This window comes from Nesoenas mayeri, assembly GCF_963082525.1.
Source record: "Nesoenas mayeri genome assembly, chromosome: 9".
Lineage (NCBI taxonomy): Eukaryota > Metazoa > Chordata > Aves > Columbiformes > Columbidae > Nesoenas > Nesoenas mayeri.
Window position 1 is genome coordinate 9,115,644 of NC_137557.1, and position 22,479 is coordinate 9,138,122.

The window sequence follows — 22,479 nt, forward strand, 5'->3', positions numbered from 1 at the left end:
GATTTGCATAAACATTTGTTCCTCATGGACAAAACAGATTTAACATGGTTTTCTACCCCTTCCCTAAGTGTAATATGAAGAAAATGCCCTCGAGTTAGCAAGCATTCTCCTGCTTTTAGCATTTTAGTAACTACGGTGCTGCATTCCTAGGCAGCTTTATTTTTCTTTTACAGTGACATAATTCTTAAAGCATGTTTAGTTTTGGAAAGTTTAAGAGAATCTTTTGTTAAAATGCTTTGATGTAGATAAGACGTACCATGGAATTCACTTTAATAATTCAGTGAGGTTTAGTGGAAATATATTTATCCAAAGTTTTAAAAAGGTAACTTAGTTACATGATACTGATAAACCAAGAATTTCAAAAGCTACCTTGTAAAAGTTTTTGCAGAGAAATCTCCCCAATGTGTTGGTAAGTTTACTGAAATTCAAGAGGTATAAAGCACTTTGCCTGTTTTAAAGCTAGTTAAGTGCTGAATTTAAAACAAAACCACTCCATCACTACCTCTGAGAGGTGTTTGGAAATACAAGCTGCTATGTTTCACAGTGGGACAACTAACAGCTAAACACAACAGCCCTTCCAAGTTTTGCCTTGCAAAGGTGTAGCACACTCTCAGAGGAAATACAAAGTTTTTCTTCCCTACTGCCCCCCTTTAAAAGACCTATTTGAATTAACCACTAAAAACTCTCTGCTCACAATTTATCATGTCAGCCTCCTGTCTCCCACTTTCCCTCAGTTAAACAAATGGCAATAAAGTCCCAAACATCTTGGTTGTTTGGTTCTCCTAGCACCTATTTGCACATTTTTAAGCAACACTGTCATCTTAAAAATATTTAAAAGGAATCAGTTCTTCACATAAATTCTTGTTATAGAATATAGAAGTAGATAAAGGTGGGCTAAACCATCAAACAAGTTGAGGCATTATTGGTGCATATGAATGTTTTAGCTTTACAAAAGAGAATCAGCATTTTACAGCATTTCACGTACTGAACTCGGGGCATTTCAAGTGTTTCAGAATCGTAACAGTTCACCTATGCAGACACATGTACATTTTGATCTTTTTTTGAATAATTTTCCAGGACTTTGTAGCCAAATGTGTTTAGGACTATGTGTATCTATACACATTGAAAACAAACAACACTCACTTTATAGATGCACAAAACAAACACAAAAAGCCTTAGCCACGCAAGTATAGGTACACACCCAAACTTAAAACATTTTCTGCTCTTTTAACACAAGAGAAAGCAAATTAAAATTGGCAAACAACTTGCAAGAAATTGCTGCCTGAAATACATGGACCTTCCTGACATGGCCTTATGAAGCTGAAATTATCCAACATGCAAAAAGCACTGTTAATTTTGATCACAGAGAAATGAAAAGCATTATAACCATGCTAGAAACTGTAATTATTTTAAAATGGATGCAAAAAAGAGCTAGATCTGTATTCTGAAAGTTGAGCATCATGCTAGGGATGTTTTTTCCTGAAAAAAAAAAGCACGTCCAACACATGCTACTTAGGAGAAGCATTTGGCTCAAAAACACAGAGCAAAGCCAAGAAATAACCAAACCGAATGTATCTGCACTACAGGTATTGCCCTCTCAACCCACTAACGTTCATGCCTCTTCCCATCTCTCTCGGCACTGGTTAGTTCACCTTCAGCATGCATAAGAGTTGATGAGGAACTGTCCCTCCTACTCTACCTAATTTTGCTCAGCTGATTCCTTGCCCTGGACAATGGCTGCAGTGCGATGAACTCGTCACTTAAAGCAACTCTGTTGGAGTACATCTACAATTGGACAGAGAAGGGATGGAACATACATGTCAGTAAATAGCAGCAGTAATTTTCTAAGAGAAAGACACAGGACAAGACATTGTTATTTCAGTGGAATACACATCATATACAGAACACACGCCTGGTACCTTCAGAACAGCTCAGTCAGTTTGTGTTTGGTAGGACCACCCTTATGTGTACCTTAGCTAACACACTGAGAAAAAAGGCCTATACACTTTTACATCTCTACTTTACCATACACCTTTATTCAGTATTACCTTCTCCCCTCAACAGTGCTGTGATTTATATTCACCCAAAGATTTACATTTTGCTTCAGATTTACCTTACTGTCTGTTTCCTCCTATATGATTCTGTAACAGACTTAATAGTCAGAAATTACCCAGAAGCTACTTCAGGGCAATAGACCTAAGTCAAACATAATCAGATTTTCTTTAAGGCCAGCAAAAAAACCTTAGAACACAGAAAAAAAACCAAAATGACATATATGTACCCTAAGTGCATTAAGGAAGGTAAAGTTAACCAAATTCAGCCCTCTATAAAAGTCAACTCATGCTTCCCTGTCAAATTTTTAATATACTGACTTCCCAAAATGGAACAGACATGATTTTAAGTTGTTGTAACAGAACAGTATTTACATTTAAAAGCTTATCTTTAGCAGTATTTCTCAAGTGCTTCTCTCTCATATCAGTTACATGTAACACTTAACTGATCCGAGACAGACTGACTGTTGATGCTATGACCTTACACTAAAGAAACCAAAACCAAATAGATATAAAATGAAGTTCCTTATACACTAAGCAGAGTAAGGCAGATGGCTGCAGATACAGTGAATTCAGAACACTATATCAGGCAGCTTGCGCAACTGGCATGCTCTTAGTTTCTGAAAAATTAAAACAACAGGGGCAAGCATTTTGGGATGAGAAACCTGTGTTCTGCTCACTGTTCCAGGGAATGTTTTAGAATTTAAGTGATGGCAGACAGAAACAAATAACTTAAAATAACGGACTAAAAATTGCTAGCAGGTTGCAGAACATAACTGTATATGGGATATCTTTGTCAACTGGATTCTTCATTCACTTTTTTTTGGCCCTATGCTATTTGACCTCTCATCAATGCCCTGGAAGAAACCAACAGAATCACTTGCAGATGAGAAAAAGGTGTAGAAGATAACAGACTACTGGTGTCTATTATTCTGTGAACTGAATACAGCTGGGGGAATCATTACTTCCATACTTAGCACTGATATATTCTGTGGTGGAATATTCTGCCCACTGGTGAAATTCAAAATTCAGATGAGGTTGAGGAATGGTGAAGATTACAGGAGAAACACAAGAATGATTGAAAGACTGGAAAAATAACTTTTTTGACAAAAGATGCAAGTCCAATCTACTTATCAGTGAGAAAATTCACTTGATCACAAACCTAACCGTGAATAAAAAACCCCATTAATAGAAGGCTTTTCAGTTTAGTAAAAGAAGTATAAGATAAAATGCTGAAAACTTAAACCAGAGACAGTAACTATTGCAAGAGTGGGTCAGGATGACTTCTCCATAACTGTCGCTAAACAGAAGAAGAAACTCAATCATAGATGAGATATTTACCTAGAAGACAGGCTAATTTCAACATAATAATTTCAAGGAGTTTTTATAACCTGTGTCAGGCAAAAGGGGGATTCTATTATCACAGCGTATCTTCAGACCTCTTCTATGAATTTGTGAAAATGCCACATGGGTAATTACCTTTAATTACATAATCAAATACATGGCATGTGATATGATCAAGATTTAAGAAACACTAATTAAAACAAATCCTACTAAAGCAATTTAAAAAATGTTTGCTTTCATCACATTTTAAGAACTATTCAGTGCCAATGACAGTTGAAAGGAGAGCTTCTAGTACCTGGACAAAAAGCAGTACAAAAATGTGTAGTATGATCCTCTCATGCAGTTGCAAGCTGAGATGCAAAAGACTGAGTGACCCCTTTATAAATAATTCTACCATTGTTATTGTCAATTACTTAAACATAAATGTTATTTCTTTGTAAAATGGCGTCCTAATTTTTCTAATTTTAAATTAACAATTATCTGTCTTTTGAAATGAGAACACTTTTGTGCATTAAACATGACAGTAATGTAAGAGGACAATTAAACAGCACAGGAAAGTAATTAGTTTACAAGACAGATTTTAACAAACGTGTTCTTTTAACTATTGATCAAGTTGGATCCAAAAATATAACATTACCTGAGCTTTTTCAGTACTCGTTGGTTGTAGATGTCTGTACAGCACTTTCTTCACAACGTCAATAAACAAACAAGCAACTACTATGAGGATTATGGCAAACCAAGCAGAACCACTTGACAACAGCTGAACAAATACAAAGTACATGTCCTGGGTATGTAAAAATGGCCTGAAAAGTTAAAAGAAGTGGCAGTTACTAAAAGCAACTTATAGAAAAAAAAAGCACAGCACAGGCAGGTTCACGTGTATCTTATTTTACATCAAGCTTAAGTCTCTCAGGATGCAGCGTTACAACCCCATGGTGCCCGTGAAGACGTCCAGCAAACTGTTGGACCTGACCCGCAAAGAAACAGGGGAGGGAGGGCACTGAACTTCAGAGGAAAACATTCTGGTTCAGTTTTGCATAGTGTTGCAGGAATTCTATCACCACCCTATCCTTTCAGGACCCCAAAATGCAAGCAAAATTATATCTCTTTACTGGTTCAAACTCCAGTGTCTTCACTCCTGTTGCAAACATTTACCTATTACATAACATCTTAGGCAATCTTTCTGCTTTATAAAACAACAATGCCTTTGTAGTTACAAGCTGTCAGAGCCAAGTAGTGCCTGTCCCTGAGCACAGGACAGCTTAGAGCATTGCTCAAGTTTCTAAAAGAACCACCAAAAGTCAATGGCCACTATAGGTTTGAAATCTATTTTCTGACACCTATCACAAAACTCAGAGCAAGATGGTAGAACATGATATTCCAGTGTTTTTTCATAGTTTCATCTATCCTATGGGCTATGGAGAGGAAAAAAAAAAGAATCACTCACCAGATAATTCCCCCATAAAACAAGGAGAATATGAAATAAAATACAATGGATCCCCAAGTAACAAAATGGTTTATCCATGTCCAGAAGTGCGTTTCTAGTGCCATCTAAAACAAAGATAAATTCAATTAACTTCCTTTTCCCCCCCACTTCACAGAAAATGATCAATACTGGTCTGAACGTACTTATTAACTTCCCACTCAAACATTAAATATTGTTGTAACACACAAAAACTACAAAAAACAATTTTCACCATCACTGACATCAAACATAAAAATCACCTATCTGGAATCCTCAAGAATCAATTAAAATTGTTGTTCTGTTACATATCTATACACAGGGAGTAATAAGTACAATATCATACCTTCATTGTAACAGTTATAACCATAACCGTGAAGACCAAAGTACCAAATGTCCAGTTTCCAAACATCTAAGAAAACAGCAAGGCAAAAATCATGGAAGAAAAAAATCAGTTAAGAGCATTCATGGTAAGTTAGGTTCTTCTTGAGTCAGCTACACTAATGAAACAAGTCTGCGAACATAAGATTGTGACAACTAATTATTGTCAAAAAGAAGGAGATACAACACAAACTACCAGAAAAAAAATACAGCTTATGCTAAGAGCAAAATTAACAACCCACAAGTCATCTTTCTTCTTGGTTCAAACCAAATCACCACGAAGGCTACATGGAATACGAAGAAAGTCCACAACAGTAACATGAAATGATAGGAAAATGAAGATATCAATGTTATCAGTTAAGTATAAGCATCCAGTAGAAAGTAAATACTGTGTGGAAGGTATTCACTTTAACATAAGTGCAAAACACTTTGAGTTTAAACATCTCCAGATCATTTTCAACATGCAGCATCACTTGAAAGTTCACTTTTTACCCCAAGCATATCTACAATTCAAAAATAATGGTGCCATTGTATTTTTCAAAGAAAATTCTAAGGAAAAGACACTTTGTTTCAAGGCTGATAAACACAAAATTAAGCTTCACTTCTAAAATGCTGTTATCTGTCACTTTTGTGTTATCTTGCCCATGTATATTCAACTATCAAAACTCTGAACAAGTTCTACAACAATAAAATCTCAGCTCTGACAATGAAGCAGGGATGCTGAGTTTGTAACCTATCTACACACATGCTACTCAGACACACTGCCATTCTATACCAGGTCCAACTGCTCTGCTCTTGTGAGCAGTCTGGGTGCTGAATCCAGAGACATTGCTGTTTTGGAGCTATTGTTGCCACTGACACACTGCACAATGACCAAACCCTCAACTCTGTTATCAAACTAAGCAAGCAAGGAGGAAGGTACCACATGCAGACAGGCAACCAAAGTCACCCCAGAGCTGATTTGTTAGTACAGCACAGCGGCACGGAACTGGGATTCGCACAGTTGTAGTTCTTGTTACAGAGCTCTGACAAAAAAAATATCCCTACAGCCTGATGATAGATCTCACAACTGCTTTTATCACCTTTATACAAAGTACAGAATTGAGGCAGCCATGAGTCTGGATTTACTGATAATTTTAAAGATCTTTGTTATAACACATCTTCTGAAGCCTTCTATTTACTTTTCACAGCGACAATAACATTTAACAAGCAAAATGCTTGCTGGTAACTGCTGCAATGATAATCTTAAAGGAAAATTGGACTCCTGCTCCTGAGTGACCTGTGAAAGAAAGTGTCTTTGCTAACACTGCTCTCAATGGTCACAGAGCTACAATGCAAAATGTGAACAGGTTCTTGCCACCATTTTATTTTTGAACACATTTACACGTTGGATGCTGCATCCTTTCACCCTGTGAAGTAACAGATACAATACTTTGTATCTCCTCCTTTTCTAAGCTCTTACCATTTGCCTGTTAGGTTTCAATATCTGACGACATGCACAGCATGGAAAAGGGGGGAGAAAAAAGAACTAGAAGATCAAGTTGTTGCACAATGTGTCAAGGTAAGCCTAACAAACCACCAGCATTAACAAATTATTTACAATCTCTTCTGCTTTGCTCCAAACTGAGAACCTGGAATGAAAAGGTGAGGCCTGGCACCAGCACTACCCTGTACTGCACACGTGTGGGCAGTGATCACCTCCTGAGGACTTCTTGCAAGAAAGCAGCTCAGCAGTACACGAGTTTCTCTTGCTCTTAACTTCGGCTTTTTCAGGCACATATTAAATTTGCAACATAATTTATGCACCACAGATGTTTTACTGCAACACGCAGTTCTACCAGTTCCAATAACCATCTTTTAGCAAACACAGAGAGGTAGAGAGTAACTCCAAATAAAATCTAAGGCTTTTTAAAGTCACATCAGAGAAAACATGAGAAGCCAAAGGGCATCCAAAAGATTTATTTCCAGTATGCTCACTTACTAAATATATTTTAAAAATCTTCAGGTTAGTTGATACAAGAAACCATTAAGAGAACCTTCTCCATAAAGTCTACATGAACACACTGGTCTAGACTTAGAGAAATCAGTCTGTTCCCCAGCCTAAATATTTGTTACTAAATACAATGAAAAAATTCTGTTCCTGCCCTGTGGATGTTTACTAAGCAATTTTGAAGTGAGGCACTTTGACAACTGAGACAGATGCACAGAAAGGCACGGATTCATAATGTAAAATTCCTGCGTCAGAAGACTACTAAAGGTCCTTCACCAGTTCACAAGAACTTCAAAGTCACACAGCTTGTAACAAATGGTCAGAGAGGACAAACTCATACCTCAGTGGTAAGAGACATTTGAGTCTAAAGCTATTTTAACATTCTTATCAAACTTTTCATGATGAAACAGGTCCCCTGGCTCCACCTTCATTGCTCCTGTCTCTGCCAGGGCGCCAGCCACCCATTCACACACTCTCCGATTTGGGTCACCCAAGACAACTCCAGCCATTCCCTATACATTGCTCTATGGAAACCCTTTTTTTGGCTAAACTTCCCGAGCTCATGCCCACTCCTTATCATCAGGTGGCCACTGTGAATACAGCTTGATGATAATTTTGTACGTTGGGCCAGAACCTGCAACCCTACCAAGCACCACAGGAGAATCAGTGAGCGCTTCATGTCAGTAGTAAGAATGGCTTAGTGGGAGAAGTAAACGTATTTATGCATCACTAGCCATAACAGTTTTATGAAAGGAAAAAAAATCAGTATCTAAACTGGGTTAACTAACTCAGAACTGGGGAAAATGAGGACACAGACTTGCAATCTAAGCTTTAGAGCTTTATCTAAGCTTTAGAGCTTTTTCTACATTATTATACCTGTTAACTATAACATCTTTAAAACAGAAAGTGTCAAACTAGTGTTTATTTCATTAAGTTATTGCCTTAAAAACATTTACTGAATAAAAAGTATAACTTTAAAAGCAGCTTGCCGCACTTAATTTTTAAGAATTCAGAGTAATTAAAATAATAGATTTTCAGGAGAAACTTTTAAGATTTTTGGCTACGTTCAGATTCAAGCCTAATTTTATAGCAGATACTAAAGAGAAGAGTTTGACACTGTAATGAAGTCCAAATCCAAATGAGTTTTGAATGAGTCAACATAGATTCTCATTTACTGAAGTTACGACATATGATTCCGACAAAAACAGCATACAGAGTTTAAGACAATCATAATACACTTATTATCTTGAAAGATATGTTCTTCATGGACATATGCTTTCTGACAACGTATCTTACAGTTTGCATACTAAGAAATGTTACTCCTGATGATTTGCCAATATTTGTGTGTGCTCTCTTTGGTAATTATGTTGTTCATAAAAATAAGAAAATCTTAGATTTTTCTGACACAAGAGGATTTAAAAAGAAAAAAGAAATATCACCTAAAATATAGTGGCAGAATAATTCTTATGATATTGTACCTGGCCATTTCCCAGCAGAGAAGTGTCTTCTCCCATTAGAAGATAGGAGCCATAAAAGAAAACAAATGCATGAAAGAAGCCCAAGACGGTCCAGTAAAGAAATGGTTTAAACCCCAGATGGGCATTTTTACTGATGTCTCTGCAGAAAGAAAACAGATTTGGGACTTAGATTGCCTTTATATAACCTATCAGCTATTGACATTGCATGACTGCTACTGCTTTGAATAAATGTAACTTGCAACTGCATCAAGATACATTTAACAAATGCTGACATCTGAAAAAAAATACATAAGTTATGGGCAAAAAAAGAGCTCTGAGCTCTCACGATTTGCCTCTGCTTTAAGCAGAGATCACCAATGGCAAGGGTTTCGAGTGGGTCAAATTCAGAATAGCACAAACTAGAATTCTTCTCCCTTGAGGTGGAATTGCAAGAGGAAGAACAAAACAGATCTCCTAATACTTGCCCTTTGTCCTGCTTAAAAGACCTTTAGGAAAAGAAAAACATCTAAGAGACATCTCTTTTTTACAAAAATACATACTTTTTTCTCCAAAAAGCAGTATGCAATGCAACATGTTACCACTGGGAGGACATCTAATTCTACTGGAACTCACTTCCCCTCTTAGTAAAGCATTTTTTGGTGGTGATTCCCCTCACCACACAGTGTCCTAGTTTTTCGTTTGTGTGTCTGAGCAGTTTTCACCTCCTCTTAAAATATTCATATTAACTAACTTCTAGGTTGAAAACCACGTAGCTGCAGTTCATCCTCATCAAGCTAGTTACTAAAAATTGCATAAATTACAGATAAAACTACTGTAGGAATGCAGAACAGCAAGTTCAGACGTCTGCAGACACCACTGTTGTTCTAAATGATGTGCTACTGTGACAATATATGTAAAATATACATACCGATAGAGCACAGGTTTACTCTGTAATACATGCGGATGCACATGCTGTTCAAAAAGACTGTACACAAGGACGGGCAAGGAAGTGAAACAAATATTGTACAAAGTCAGGTATACACTGTCATAGAGCGTCTGAAAATGGAAACAAAAAACATTTTGAGTCTTGTAAAGAAAATGTAGCTTATATTTATTAAAATTAGCACATTAATAGCAGAAAAAAACGTTAATCATGTTAATTTACTAGTGAGAAAAAAAGCTGTATACACATAACCATCTAGTAATATCAAGCTATCAAATACAGAAAATGAAGCTGTAAGTGTAAAATCTGTGCTGCTCCTCTGTAGTTCTTTCCCATTTTTTTAGTTATTTACCCTGAGTGTTTCATACACATTTACCAAGATGTAAGGCATCCAATACTTACTTGTTGTGAAAACAAACAGAAGAACTGATATAAAAATTGTGGTGTAATAAAGCACACATTCTGAAAAAAAAAAAACAAAACAAACAAGCTAAGGAAATAGTTAATCCTCAGTACATGCCTCACAAACCTAAAAGCAAAAAAACTCTTAGAAGTTGGCAAATGTGCTCATGGAGAGCATAAGGCATTTCAGAATTTTACTAATACTTGGCAAAGTGAAGCAATACGCTTTGCTTGAAAGCACATTTTGTTTGTCCTTTGGGACAATAAATATGTAAAATATAAACTTAATTATACATGCCTGATGAACACATCTCATTATGGGAGTACAAGTAGTATTAGAGCAGGAGAAATCCACCATTTTCCCCTCAGTTTCTTTTTAAAAGTTTCTTTGCAAAATAGTTCAGACATTTCCTTCAAGAAAGTCTGTTCCCTGCTCATGTGAACCTTTTGCATGGCAGTAGCCAACATAGAAACCAAAACGCAAAACCTAGCACCATGCTGTCATCTTTAAATGAAAGCAAACAATATAAGACAAAAAGTGGCTTGGTGGTCAATGCTAGAATCTCAGATAAATTTCAGGTAACATAGCAAATTTTGGCTTCTTATCAAAACTGATAATCAGGTTTAAAAAAGAAGTTACTAGCATTTCAAACACGCCAGCCCAGGATTGAGCTCCCAGGCCCATCTCCCCACTCCTCCCTCTCGCATTTTGTTGGAGCTCACCCTGCTGCTCCATGCCCACAGCTCCCCGAGGCACTGGGGATAATGCGGTCCATGGTGCTTCCTTCCCTTCCAGTGTTTCACCTCAGGATTTCTTAAGTCAAGTCTAGGACTTAAGTTTTCTTAAGGTGAGCTTGCTGGCAAAGAGTATGCTCTATCCCCATACACCTTCATTGGCCCTTCCCTCCCCCAGCTACTTCCTGTGCTCCTTGTTCCTTTTAAGAAAGATGAATGGATTTTGTTCACATTAAATCAAAAAAGGTTATACTTATTGTAAACTTATTGTGGTATTTAAAACCTACTTCTAGGTGGAAGAAGTATTGAATGATTTCACAGTTAAACTACTGCATTTGGTTGTAAAATATATTAAAAAAAAAAAAGCCCAGAAAACATGTTTGAACAGAGATATTTAACCTGTTCCAAACAAAAAATGTTAGATCTGAAATGAATTTCTTGCTGGGAAAAGGTTACACATTTTTCTGTGAACTCCACTGGTACTCTTTGAAGACTTACCTTATAAAAAAAGTACTGTACAAGGGTTGCTATCCTAATATAGTAAAAATGCCCATGAACAAAAAGCAACTTGGAGAGGAATTTAAACCGTGCTATTGCATAGTCACTGTTTCTAACAGCTTGTCTTCCTTCCTTGCCCATGATTCCTGTAATATTTGGGAAACAAAACAGAAAACAGGTTACACATTATAAAAACTTAAGTTTCAAATAACCAGCAATATGTGCCTGAAGCTACAGTTCTGTTTTCCCGCACTTCAGCATTATGAAGACTTAAGTAACTTTCAGTTCCAAAAGAAGGCATTATTCCTGACAGTTACAATGAAAGGAAACATTTGATGCTGATTCAATTAAAGAAAAAATAATTCTTAAAAATACTACTTCTGTAAGATATGCTTAAGAAAAGATTTCTGGGAAGACATAGAAATAATAACACTCATACAAAACCAAAATTCCCAAACCAAGGAAACCATTATCAATCTATCAATAATTATTAATTTGCTTCGTATGTTTTACTTCAGAGACATTTTTCTTGCTGGGAATAATATATGACCTATACTCAACAGCAGAACAAATAAATGCTGCTCTTACAGCAACAGTCTACTTAATCTGATGGGCTGACAATGCCTGTTGCAGCTGAACACAAATTCATGTCTAAATACTACTTTTAAGATTAGGATAAGCATACACAGAGAACACAAATTGCTCTTTTACAGGAGAAAAATGGCTCAAGATTCCTGAAAACCAGACACTTAAAAGTGCTGTTTGCTTTTGTAAAAAATATAGTAAGATTCTGTTAGCTGACCAATTAGCTGTAAAATAAAGCATCATCTGCTACTGGCCTGTAACCTTTTCAAGCAGGCTATACCCATGGTCTTAGAAATCATGGCCACACGATTTACATGATAAACATTCCATAAACCTTTTTAATCACTCAGGGTGACAGACTGAATATCCTGATGTACCACTACCTTAAGTAAGAACCTTAATCATTTACTACTGCAGCAAAGTCAGTAAAGAGCAAAACACCACGTGATGGGTACCAATTCAGTTATGTATGTTTTGTTTTGTCCTCAGTTATACAACACAGCAGAAAAAAAATAAGGTCCTGGCTTTATATAAACAGAGAAACATAAACAGAGAAAACTACCAAGCCTAGCTGCAAATCAACAACAGTCTCTCAAGAGATACAATGAAAGCCTTCTCCTCAAAGACAAACACAAACTGCATTTCTATGGTGATACAGACGTGGTGCAAACAGTGGCAGTTTAGCACAAAGAAAGTTTTAAATGTCAAGTTTGCTGTGTAAACTTAGAACCCAACAAAGTCTGAAGTTCCAGATATCCACTTTTAACAGCTGAGGCAGAGTACTTCTGAGACTACTTCTAAGCTGTACTTTAGAGCACTTCTAAGCTGGACCTCTGTCTATTGGTAGACTACATAATAAACCTAAGACTTCTGAAAGCAAACAGCTCAAGATTTTAAATTTCACTAAAAATCTGCTACAACAAATGACTCAGTTAAAAACCTTAGCGCATCTGTTTACAAACACTATTCATGATCTAATCCTCTACTAAAATTGGCATCCTATTTGCCTTTACTTCTTCTGACAAAAGTGAATTACCTATGCCAACATGTGCTTCTTGTATCATGCTCACGTCATTAGCACCATCACCGATCGCTAATGTTATAGGTTTCTCTGGAGATGTTTTTAACAGTCGCACTACCTAGAAAAAGAACAAAAGGGCAGAAAATTTCTCAGATTAGACAGTCTGCCTACAAACCATGCCACTAATTCACAAGTATCTTAGTTACCTACTGGTAAATATAATCAATATGTTTATGAATAAGCAGGCTTGGGTAAAAAACATCTTTGGCATATCACATATACATATTCATTGATACTTTAGAAAAGCTGCTTGCTTTGGAGCACAAGACTTATTTAAATATTATGCCTTCCTTGAGCTTATTTTGCTGTTGTTATTTCAGCTCAAAGAGCGTACATGAAGTGGGCACATCCAACATATTGTCACATGAAAGTTACAAACAACTTCCTGTCAACATTTTATTGAAGCTAATATTATACCATTATACATGGCTGAACAGTTTTATAATGAAGTGATTCTGAAGACCGGGTTCAAAGTCTGACTAAATGTTGGAAGCAGAAAGAGTGACCTCAAAACAGGTCACTTATCCTACAGTAAAAGAGGCTGCCCTCTTTTGCACATCTAGTAACTCACATCAGGGTTTTCTAGTGCTTTAAGGTAAAAACATGTCTTTTTCTTTTTGACACGGTGTAAAAATAGAATGCCCAGTGTCCTTTCAGAGGTTCAGGATTACTGGAAATACAGGCAAAAAGCCTTTAAAAGCACATAGATAAGCTAAAAGTGTAATAAACTTAAAAATCCTCCAATAGAGGTACACAATTGAATATTAGTCAAAAAAAAAAAGAAAAAGGAAGAGAAGTATAAAATGGAGAAAAATTCAAAAGGAAAGAATAAATATTATAGCTCTTCAGAGCCTAGCTTTCTAGAGCAAAAAAATAAATTACTGAATATGAATTTGTATTTAAGCAAAATTAAGTACATGTGAACGAATACTGGTCTTATCAGAGATGGTTAAGGCAAACCTCCTCTGGAGACAAAGCCTCAGCTTCCCTTCCCTTCTTCTTCCTCCTCAAACTTGGGTATTTTTTAAATCTTTAGAGGAGCAGATTTTTTTCCCTACAGCTTCATGAATTTTCAGTTTGGCTTTTTTGTTATGAGGAGTGATGGAAAAGGCAATACAAAAGCACACAGGTGATCAGGATAGCTACTGCCTTACAGAACACTCAAGAGGCTGATTAAAGATCACCTGTTTTCTTGCACAGTGGCAGCATTTTGACTCCTCCACATGCTTGCAAATTTTCACAAGTGCATGTAGCAACGTCTGAGCAAACTGCTCCAGATCAACTGAATTTAACAAGGATGCAAAAGTCACACAAAAGGTCGGGCAAACAAACAAAGCAGTTCCAGAAGTCCTTGCCTCCTAGAAGCATGATAAAAAGACAAGACAGTCCCGATTATATTCTCACCTTTGCTTTCTGAAGGGGTGCCATGCGACAGCACAACACTGCAGAGCAGCTTTTGCAAACTTCCATGAACAGTTTTTCATGTTCCCTGAGTGCAAGAGAGAGGCTGGTCCCATCCACAACCAGTCCATGCTGGATGACATGGTCTTCCTTTATTCTAGTCAGTGACAAAAAAAGTTGGCTTTCTATCAGTGTGACAGGAACATTTAAATTTTGTTATGAACTATGTAGTTGCCCATCAATTAACAAAGAAGTTCGCCTGTTAGACAGACTGCTTCTTCAAGTCTGTTATTGCATTAATAAATAATTTTTTAAAAGGCAACTTCATGTATTTGGCACATACATCAAAGAGATTGTCGTAAAATTTGAAAATAAAAGAAAACCAAACTAAGATCATCACTGAGATAAAGACAACTCATGTATTTTACCTCTTGGCTAGCTGCCTCAGTTGTTCTGCGCATGTGCTGTCTGACTTGTGTTGTACAAGCTCAAGGATGTTCATGGTTCTATGGAAGTGTCCACATGATAAACTGACACTAACAGCTGTTTCGTGCTTATCTCCAGTGAGTACCCACACTTTGATACCAGCCAACCTGAGTGCTTCTATAGTTTCTTGGACTTTTTCCTGCAGTCTAGGAACAAGAAAAATCTTAAATAATCAATCAAACACTTAACAAAGAGCTCACACTTACTCCTGTAACCCCACTGTCATGACGATTTAAAACTGCATTTCCAATGTTACATGTATTTTCAAGAAACATAGCCTGGCAGATGACATTCTGTCACCAGCAATAAAACAAAGGCCTTGATGAAAAAAACCCTGAACTTCAATCCTGCTAAGTGATCAAAAACTTGTTATAAGCATATCTTAATCTAAATTATGCACCATTACTGCATCTGAGAAGCTTTAAAACAGTCCACAGTAATTACTATCTACTCTGGTGCATGAAAAGCATTTAAGTGTTCCATCTGTACACTCCAGTGTACAATCCACCCTCTGACTTAGAGAATACACACCATGCAAGCAGAATGCTTTGTAAAGTAGCTATATGTAGAAGTTTTCCCTAGGAATGAGCAACTGCCCTAAATATTTACTACCGTTATTCTGTTTCACATACATTAAATCTCTCTTGATGAAGCACAGAGTATGTCATCATTATTAAGCCAAACTCAGTTGGTACAACACAAGTTTTGAATGTTCCTCAAGCCAAAGAGTGGTAAGCATACTGAACAAGAACAGCACAGAACTTTTGCTCGTGGCAGGACAGTTTTTCATGGCACACATCATATTTCAGCTAGAAATCCTAAATTCTCTATTTTCTGAGGGTAGTTAGCCGAAACTCCATTGCATACTTGTCTTCTACTCCTGTAGCCCCAAGTAATTCCAGATCCCTTTCTATGAAGTTGAACACATCTGCTAATCTTTCTTCCCGTTGTTGTAAGGCAGTCCTGGCCTCATGAAGGCGTTTGCCAATTTCTTGATAATCCTCAGGTGTGAATCTTCTGTACGCTATGCACAAAGTTCTTAGTCCTTTCTGTGAGAAAACAAAAGATTATGTTCAGAATAGACAAGATTTTGATCCAACAAGAATGTGTCACCTACAGTTTTTTCACTTCAAGTCACAGAATTTGTACCAGAATTCGTTCTCCCATCAGCTGGGCAACCATACACACTTACCAAAGCAAATTCATCCACATGTATCCTTGTTTTGTCTATTTCTCCACTCTTACTACGAGGAAGAATGGAAGATTCTGCTCCCTTTGTGAATAAAAGCTTTTCCCCTAAAAAGTAGAACAGAAGAGAAATTAATAATACATACTATTGAAGAAGTTCTCAACTGCAGCTTGTGCAACTTCTGATCACTTACCTGAGGGACTCTCTACAATGACGCTCATTCGTCTGCGATTTGGATCAAACTCCAAAACATGAAGCAATTTATACCTGTATTTTGTGTTTTAATAAAAGAAGGAAGGGAAAGAAAACATTTTTAGAAACAAATTTCTAAAGACCATTACTTATAAATGCACCCTTTACTGCACAGAACTTTCCCCAAAGTATCATTTTTATATAGAAACTCTAAAAGTAATGCTACCACTGTTACCAGTGTTTGTGCAATTGATTGCTTTTCATCACTTTATATATATTTAATTATATTCTATAAGAATAAAAGGTTCTTCCATCAACAGGAACAGTTTTCTGAACACCATCTTTACACCTGAAGATTACAATTGGCTCTCACCTAGTCCTTTATCCTTCTATCATTACCTTCCAGCATAAATTTGAAAACTACATTTTGTTTCTAACACTTGTAACCAATCTACACAGTCAAATAAGAATGTATGTTCCCTGAAAACTGGACTATTTTTTGTTGTGTTACCACTAGTTTAGAAAATTAATTTTAGACATTTAAGTTTTAAAGTACTGCCAAGTACCTTACACAGATCATATGGATAAAAGGTGTTACGACATATCACAGATATATAGTTATCAACAGCATTTCTACTCATTTTGAGAAAGCTTAAAATATGTAATTAGGTCATTCATACATGAGAATCATTCTGGGAACTTCTAGAGGTAAAAGCACAAAATTTTAAGACTTGAATAAGTGATCCAGTTTTCCAGTTTTACTACAGTCTCAACCTTTGAGGAATGGGCAAAGATTCAAACTGTTACAATATATACCTATATAATGTACCTCCGACAAAATTCTCGCATCTCTCTTTCCATTGGCAAGGAATAAGACGCAAGATGTCTTGAAAACATTGAGGGAAAAGCATTAAAAAGAGCATGGTGTGGAAAGGCAAGGTTTTCTTATGAACAGAGAGGATAAAGAAGAGAACATTATATTAATCTTCACTACTGACCTATCCTTCAAAAGAAACAAGGAATAAAAACTAATACCTTTCTGGTTTTCCGAGACTTTTTACTTCCATACTGTCCCCACTAGTTCCAGTAAATACCACTCCAACTCTAACAGGAAAAGAAAATACACATTTAATCATCACTTTAGATGGGAGGGGAGGAGAGAAGACGAGGGAAAAAGAGAGACTTTTATATCCCATTACTGCTGCCTGTTTCTAGAGAAAACCAAGAATACTCACTGTCAACTGTATTTTAACAGGAGCATACTCTGTCGACTACAGTTTCTCAAGGATTTCCATAAGTATTTTAAACAATCACTTTATAATATGCCTGGGCTTTTGTGTATTTTATTTTTTTATGTTTTCATAGTAAACTGACACGGCCAGGCCATTGGCTTTAAAGCCTTTTTGAGCAATTTTTAAGGTTGCTTTTACCATCAATTTCCCCCCCAGTAGGCAATTTCCACATCAGATAGATTTGGCAGTACAACTCACCGGCTTGCAGCTTCAACTAAAGCTTTCTCATCCGGTGAAGAAGCATAATACTCCAATGGGGCTGCTATTCCATTGGCATGCCAGGGACCATCAGCACCATCTGTTTGATCTGCATTGATCTGCACTGTATGACAAAGACAAACTGCTTTCAAGAAGAGTTCTTCCTCTTTCATCTATAAGAAAGAGAAAACTTCATTTGTAACATTTACATATTAACCCTGTTTTGAACATTTTAATAAAAAACGTGGTTTGACTTAAAAATCTGCCAAGTATTCCATGTTAAATAATCACATCTCAACATGTTCAATAAATATTATTTGTTCAGTAACACTTAATAGCTTCAACCTATTCAGAAATTCTGATTTTTTTTTTTTTTAATGCTAATGCTAGAAGAATATTTCTCTGAAATAAAACACCTTCTATGTAGGATGCCTAATGGAGGAAAAAAAAGTCTTACCAAACTATGCCTATTTCCATCTGGAGAATCTTCAGAAAACCCCTCTGGAGTTAGTTTCCCATTGACCTCTTGGTACTTTATGCCATTAATGGAGCACTCCCGAAACTGCATCTCATTTTCAGTTAATGTACCAGTTTTGTCTGTAAACACATACTCTACCTTTTGTAAAATAAAACAAGAAACAGACTTGGAGTTGCATGTATTTGTCAGAAGAAAATGAAACAAACTCAACTCACACTCTTGACTGCACACATTTTTTTGACCACGTAAAAATTTAATTTCTGCCATCAAATATTTATACCTTATTTGTAAATTAATCAGAAATCAAAGCACAACTAGTAAAAAGTCTTCAATAATTTATTTTAATATTAGAACAGAAGTAAAAAATAGAAAGTAAAAAAGAAGAAATTATGTATTTTTTTACTTTACCTGTCCCAGTTCCTCATTGAGGTCTGAAGTATTTACTTGTGCTCTCTGGTTCGTTTCCTCATGATAGAGGTCAAGATCCCAGCCGATGAAAAAAGATCCAAGAAATTTCTGCATCTCAACAGTCACATAAAGTGAAATAGGTATGATAAAATTGTAAAGTACCAGAAAAGCAAGAAAATCTGAAATAAATCTCAGAATCTACAGGAGAAAAAGAGAAAATATAAAGATTACTGGAGCAACTAGGTGAAACATGGCTACTTAGTTACATTTCAATATGCATGAAAAATCACAAATTGATAGAGCCACAGGAGAACAAGTCCCCTGTACACAGGAGAAAGACAACACACACCTGACAAAGCAGGTGCTACCAGGCTGCCCCAGTAACGCACCTTCAGACTGATACACAAAGATTGCCTTCAGCTATCCCTGGATGTTTCAGTTCTCAGATTCATTAATTTTTGTCCGTTCTACTCAATCTGTCAGGAGGGCTGCCAATTAATATTCAATCCTGTGGTGACTGTGTTTTCAAATAGATCTCTTGAAAGAGCTGAGTCTGAAAAAACTAAAGCGTTCCCCGTTCCATCAAGCAGCCACAGGCCTTTCTAAGGGATAAATGGTAAATGCAAACAACTGATATTCGGTGTTGCCAGAGGAATCTGTAAGTATTCTGCATTGGTTTAGGAGAGCAGAGCTACAAGAGGGTTCCTGTCCACTGGCATTCCCCAGTGACGTGGGTGATCCAGACCACACGACAAGAGAGCATGTGGATTTCAATGACACAGGCTTCCCTTGTGCGTCTTCAAATCACTGTGTTCGACACATACACTTCAGGTAAACAGCTACATAATAGGATAGAAATTTCTCTTTATTAGGTATGACAATTTTAACGAACTCTGAAATGCAACATTACAGTCTCTTTGAAGTCTCTTTTCAATTTGGACAACAAAATCAATATCTAAATTGTACTTTGGGAAGACTCTCACCAACACTTGAATATTGAGCAAAGGAGATTACAGATGAGAAGAACTGGGACATCTCTTTCAACTCTGCCAGATACTCATGTAGGAGATGGTTTGGACAAAGGGAGTATAAAAGTAGCCAACAGTTCGCAAAGCTAAATAATGTCTGTTCTTCCTAATTAGGGAGTGTTGCTATAATTACTTAATAAGTCAGTACCAAGAAATAAGGTCTCTGACAAAAACTCAGGAAGTTCTGTGCCTTACAAGATCTTCCAAACTAAACCAAAAAAGATGAAGATTTAGAGCAGTAATCCATATAAAAGAAGATATACTGAGAAGTGGCAATTGCTAAGGTTAGCATGTTTCTTCAAGCACTGTCTATTAAAAAACAACCTGCACAACAAGGGACAGATGAACATGGAAAGCACTCCAAGGAAGGATGTCAGCAGACAGAGAAATGCAAAGCAAGTTGTGGAAGAAAACAAAGGAGAAAGACAAACAAAGACATGATAGGAGAACGACACTGCAGAAACACAGATGGTTCTCTATGTTCCTGAAGGCAAAGGTAAAGAAATTGAAAGATTGAGTGAATACTTATCCCAGTTCTACTCAGAACTGAAATGGCTTCACAGGCTGGTCTAACCTACATAGCAACTACTTCAAATTAAAGGGGAGCCAAGAATTCACTTGACTGAATATTTCAAACAGGTTGAAGTGCTTAAGTGGGTGCAGGTACTAAAAATAGAAATCACTAAACAATTTGAAAGCTTTTAAATTCATTTACTACTTTTCAACAGTGACACTTTCCAATAAGGTTATTTTAGAATACATTAAAAAGATTTTGATAACTTTAGTGATAAACTGAATTAATAATTTTAAATAAAGCACAGCATTAAGATAAACTTATTTTCTTGTTAAATGACAAAGACACTTTGCATTACAAGCTTCTGAGAAAATTGAATGTTCTACTGAAATGCCAGTAAAATCTTAACTCCCCTTGAATCAAAGACATTCTCAAATTACTTCTTTTTTCATCCTGAGCCACTATGTACTAACTGTAACTATCACTCTGCTTGTGAAGAACAGATCTCCCCTGACTTGAGATTTGGACAGTTTTGCACAAATCGCACCTAGTGAGCACATTCAATTCTCAGCTCTCTGGGCGATGGGGAGGGTGTGGTGGAGTGCAGGTGTTTAATATCTGACACCACATCACATGGGAAACTAGATTTCCAGTTCTACTGTACTTTGAAAATCCCCTCTGCTTCTTAGAATCAGCTCCTGAACTGCTTTGGAAGAAGGCAGACTTCTACAGAAATCAAAAATTAAACAGAATGTAGAAAACACACAGAATGATTAAAAAAAGACCCTTCTCAGAACTGCAGACTTAAGGATCACTTCAAAGCTCCGCTCCAATCTCTACAAAAAAGTGAGAGGGCAAGCTGGAACTTGAGCAAAATTACAGCCTTACAAAATTATCTGACCAATCTCAACATCACAGAACGCCCAAAATGCCTGAACTGTGAAATCACCGCAATGGAATGGGCAGAAGAACAGCCATCCTCTTTTCCTTTAAGGAATGACAAAAGACACAGAAAAGAATAATAACTAAAATAAGAACATCAAACATAAAAAATCTGTCCTAACAAAACCCAGTATTTCCAAAAAGCTTGTTCTTTTCACGGAGGAAGAAAAAGTCCAACTAGTAACAGGGATATTTCTACACAGGGTGAGGCTACATAGCAGCACGCTGACTTGCAAGTGGATCACGTGGTAGTTACACCTATATCCAAGAACAGAGATGTAATAAATATTACATTCAGTACATAGTGGTGAGGGCTTCTCAGCTATGCAATTGGGTAGAGCTACATTACCTTACTGCTGTTTCTTTCATGTTCTGTTTTTCCATTATACCAAGGCTCATCCCATTTTTCTTCAGCTTGCCATGCATACTTTAAAATAGTGCTCAGAATGGCTTCAAAGAGGAGGATTATTAGATAAATAATCAAAAATGAATTCATGGACCTACAACGAGGCAAAAAAAAAATGCAACTTCAGTTTATTCTACTTGATCTGTTGGCACACTGTGGTTACATGAATTGATCGAAAACTTAACATGTATCCTGTGTTTGATATGGATATAAGGTTTCTATGTGACAAGTAAGCAACAGGAATGAAAAGAAATCCTACATCTAAGATATACTCTGCAATACGACGACTACATTAAGGTGCAAGAATACCCCAACAGCTGACTTATGCCACACCTGTTGTCCAAGATTTTGGGGCCTGACTTATCCTTCTCTTCTTCCTTGAATATTTAGCAAGACTGTGAAGGCAGTCCAAATAATGACAGTGGAAATCCAAGGCTGCACCTTCTTCTTCAGTTAGAAGAGCACTATCATGTGCATCTGATTAATTAAACCAGGCCATGCTACACCAGGATATAGTCAAACTTGCCTCTATATTCTGCAACGCTAGCCAGATCTTTTTCCATCCCTTGCTGTGAAGACTGACTTCTTCCTGTGCACTGTACAATTCTGTTTGTATCTGGCTATAGAAGAACAATCAATCCCATGTTTGCAAAAGAAAGCCAGGAGGCTATCTCAGATTTTTGGTAACTGGAATACAGGTAAGACATCAGAACTCCTCTTCCTTTTAACATAATTCATGAAGTTCAACATATAAATCTATAATATAATATAGCAACACGTATCTCGTAACTACAAGTAAGGATGTTTAAAACTGAGCCTGCGACTTGAACGAGAAGCCAGATTCATTGCAAAACATATCTGGATAGGCTATATCCTTTAGACTATGTGAAACAAAGCCATTTTCCATTATATCAAATACTATGGCTCGGGACAAAGATTTGTAAGTGACTAAGACCTCATTTCAACCAATCTTCTTCAAAGGTGCGATGCAGTTTTACAGTAAAGGATGCAGAGAG

The 22,479-nt window shown here is 36.7% G+C and overlaps 1 protein-coding gene across 4 annotated transcripts in view; it reads right to left on the minus strand.

The window, feature by feature from the left end:
• The window catches only part of ATP11B (ATPase phospholipid transporting 11B (putative)), a 58,846-nt gene that overhangs the window by 9,999 nt on the left and 26,368 nt on the right, over positions 1–22,479 (minus strand). For all 4 annotated transcript variants that reach the window (XM_080349953.1, XM_080349954.1, XM_080349955.1 and 1 more), the window contains 18 exons: positions 21,407–21,557; positions 18,574–18,771; positions 18,145–18,303; positions 17,688–17,860; positions 17,233–17,301; positions 16,199–16,272; positions 16,009–16,112; positions 15,684–15,865; positions 14,759–14,962; positions 14,334–14,487; positions 12,885–12,987; positions 11,264–11,409; positions 10,031–10,090; positions 9,614–9,741; positions 8,707–8,845; positions 5,204–5,269; positions 4,843–4,946; positions 4,033–4,198 (listed from right to left, as the gene is read on the minus strand). In XM_080349953.1, coding sequence (XP_080206079.1) covers positions 4,033–4,198; positions 4,843–4,946; positions 5,204–5,269; positions 8,707–8,845; positions 9,614–9,741; positions 10,031–10,090; positions 11,264–11,409; positions 12,885–12,987; positions 14,334–14,487; positions 14,759–14,962; positions 15,684–15,865; positions 16,009–16,112; positions 16,199–16,272; positions 17,233–17,301; positions 17,688–17,860; positions 18,145–18,303; positions 18,574–18,771; positions 21,407–21,557 — 2,380 coding nt within the window. The remainder of the gene's footprint in view (positions 1–4,032; positions 4,199–4,842; positions 4,947–5,203; positions 5,270–8,706; positions 8,846–9,613; positions 9,742–10,030; positions 10,091–11,263; positions 11,410–12,884; positions 12,988–14,333; positions 14,488–14,758; positions 14,963–15,683; positions 15,866–16,008; positions 16,113–16,198; positions 16,273–17,232; positions 17,302–17,687; positions 17,861–18,144; positions 18,304–18,573; positions 18,772–21,406; positions 21,558–22,479) is intronic.